This window comes from Melanostigma gelatinosum (genome assembly GCF_949748355.1).
Source record: "Melanostigma gelatinosum genome assembly, chromosome: 24".
NCBI lineage: Eukaryota > Metazoa > Chordata > Actinopteri > Perciformes > Zoarcidae > Melanostigma > Melanostigma gelatinosum.
Window position 1 is genome coordinate 6,932,028 of NC_136657.1, and position 2,887 is coordinate 6,934,914.

Sequence of the window (2,887 nt, forward strand, 5' to 3'; positions counted from 1 at the left end):
TGGGTGTGGGGAAACAGGAAGTTTGCACTGGCAGGGAAGGATGTAAATTCAGTAAAATAAATCAGTTGGTAATCATGACGCCTGGGTCTGCAACTTGAATCGGCTTTTAGTGAACAAACGTTTTGAATCGCACTGCTTTTTTTGATAGAATCCACAGACATAACTGTAGTTCCATAGACCCGCTCTGACATCAACCATGTAATACAAAACTGCCATCTCTCTCCCCGACACTGTCGTTTGTGCGTTAGGCCTTATTTCCATAGTGGTGTTCGTACAGATATCGGTTATCATTTGCATGGCATAATTTGCATGGTTTGCCACGGACTGGTATAAACTGTCTGTTTCTGTTGCAGGACTTCAGATGTGTCCCATGCCAGCCAGAGTGACCCTTCAGTCCCGAGATGGATTCCACAAGTCAGAACGACAGCGACGGGGGAGGAGGACGCCACGGGCGCTCGCCGCCATCGGCCGGCTCGCCGGTCACGCCGCATGACGAAGGGCGACCGCAACCACGGCCCGCGCTCAACTTAGACGGTCCGCCGGCTCCCGGGTTGACCAGCAGGCAGCTGGCCCATACTCCAGCGGTGCTATCTCTGGATCAGATCAGGATAAGTGGGAGTAGTAATGAGTACACAGAAGGGCCGACAGTCGCTCAAAGGTCTCCAGCTGCTCCGCATAGGCAACAGAAGAGTGACTTGGAATCGTCACCGGTTTCAAGGACCAGCGGGCAGCACGAGACTCCCGAAGAGCGGCCTAATAATCTCCGTAACCTGAATTCATTGACTCAATATGGAAACGCAAACACTTCCATCTCCTCCAGGGAGGGCGCGCTGCGGCCGTCCAGCCCAGAGGACTCCCAGAGCAGCATCAGGACCAGCGCGGGGAGCACTTCTTCAGGCCAGAAGCTCCTCAGCAGCCCGGCCGGCAGCAACCAGATAATCACAGCCCAGCCGAAACGCGCAGAGCCAAATTCAGAAGAGCTGAAGCCCCTGAACTGCGTGTCCGGGGCCGCGTTGGCCGCGCACGGCAGCGCAGGCAGCAAGTGCGAGGACTGCGGTCGATGCCACTGCCCAGAGTGCAGTCGCCCGCGGGTGCTCCCCTCCTGCTGGACATGCGGCCGCCGGTGCGTGTGCTCGGTGCAGAGCGCGGTGGAGTACGGCACGTGCGTCTGCTGCGTCAAGGGGCTCTTCTACCACTGCTCCAGCGACGACGAGGACACGTGCGCCGACAAGCCCTTCTCGTGCACGCAGTCGCACTGCTGCGCCCGCTGGGCCACAGTGTCGCTCCTCGCCCTGCTCTTCCCCTGTCTCCTGTGCTACCTCCCGGCTAAAGGATGCGTCGCCGTGTGCCAGAGCTGCTATGACCGAGTCACGCGACCCGGCTGCCGGTGCAAGAGCACGGACCCGATCCACTGTGGGGATGTTGGCAAGCGGCGGCGTGTGTGTTGAAACGCAGGAGGACAGGAAGACTTCACGTCGACTGAACTGCTAGACGGCCCTGTAGTCCTGTAGTTAAAGGGTTTGATTAGAGAGCTAAAGATGCTTGAGTTTTTGTGTTTTCCCTGACAGATCTGGGCAGAGACACGGTCACGGTTTGCCTTCAGTCGTCAACTTTTCAAGGCTGGTTGACAGAAATATGACTCCAAAAGGAGGTGCAGTCACTCGCCCTAGCGTTGTGAGTCTCAGTTGAAAGGTAAACCAAAATAAGCACTTCACGTGATAAAAGGTATGAAGACGCATTCAATACTAGTCTGTCCTGAAAAGTACTTCCTTCACTCAAGTGCCCAGATATTGTGTTGTTGCTACGAGAGCCTTTTTCTAACATTTAATACAACTTATATGCTAAGAACAGACTCCTATTACTAACTATATGTAAAGTAGTCAATGCAAAGGGTATGTACATTAGAAAATGAGTTTGACAGATGTTTTATTTTTGTACATATAATAATACTTCAACTGTGAAAAGTTTTCTGCCATACCAGAGGCACCTTGATAAATCCACATTTCTATGAATCAGTCGACTTCATTCACACGATGTTTGTACATTCACTGCAATGTATATCAATCATTTAATGGCATTTACAAAGGAAAAATCTTATCCCTTCTACTTGTAAATTGTACAGTGACCATATATGAGAAATTTATTTTCTAATTCCAAAATTGCTTAGTGTAAAGTTAAAAAAAAATATTTATTTGAAGGTTTATTATTTTATAATGAAAAATATTTATTTTGAGAAAGCATTGTTCATGTGTCGCCTCCTTGTCTGTAGTCGCTGCAGGTTTGTGAGGTGACCTGTAGGAGTGTCGAAGCTGGATGAATAGTTCACAATGAATTAGAAAACAAATATATTAACGTTTGAAATTAAACAACCTTGAAGTCTGACGGAGTATCTCTTCCTGTTTTTCTTTCCTCGTTGTCTTGTGTTCTCTCTAAAACGTGTTCAAGTCATAGCCAGGCGATGGGGGAATGTGATAGATATGACGTCGACGTATCCACGATGTGTTCTACAGCTGAACATGTCCCGGTTGTGTCGCCACACTTTTTCAGTGTGCATGCACTCCAAAAAATCCCTTTTGTTAACGATTCAAATTTGCGTTTCTTTTTTGTCTTATAAATCCAGCACCTCGCCGATTTTATTTTTGCAAATATGCACTCGCGTAAGCCTGCTATTGCACTCTGGCTTCTAGTTCATTTCATGCACGTTCCTCGGTACCCTGCAGATACTCTGCCCTTTTTTTAATCAAAGGTTTGTTCAGAAATTCCTTGGTCTTGAATGTCCCTGCAGGCGAAACATAAGCCTGAAACATAAGCCCCTGACACTTGTTGACAGCATACGGACGTGTTTGCAGCACGGTATGCATTCAGAGCCGTGATTGACGCGCCGAGG

At 49.1% G+C, this 2,887-nt stretch overlaps 1 protein-coding gene across 1 annotated transcript; it reads left to right on the top strand.

Annotated features, from left to right (window-relative positions):
- The first annotated feature begins 358 nt into the window (after nt 1-358).
- spry2 (sprouty RTK signaling antagonist 2) lies at nt 359-2,382 on the top strand. Its single transcript, XM_079296466.1, has one exon. The coding sequence runs from the start codon at nt 402-404 to the stop codon at nt 1,446-1,448; it is 1,047 nt and encodes a 348-aa protein (XP_079152592.1). The 5' UTR covers nt 359-401; the 3' UTR covers nt 1,449-2,382.
- The last annotated feature ends 505 nt before the right edge of the window (nt 2,383-2,887 follow it).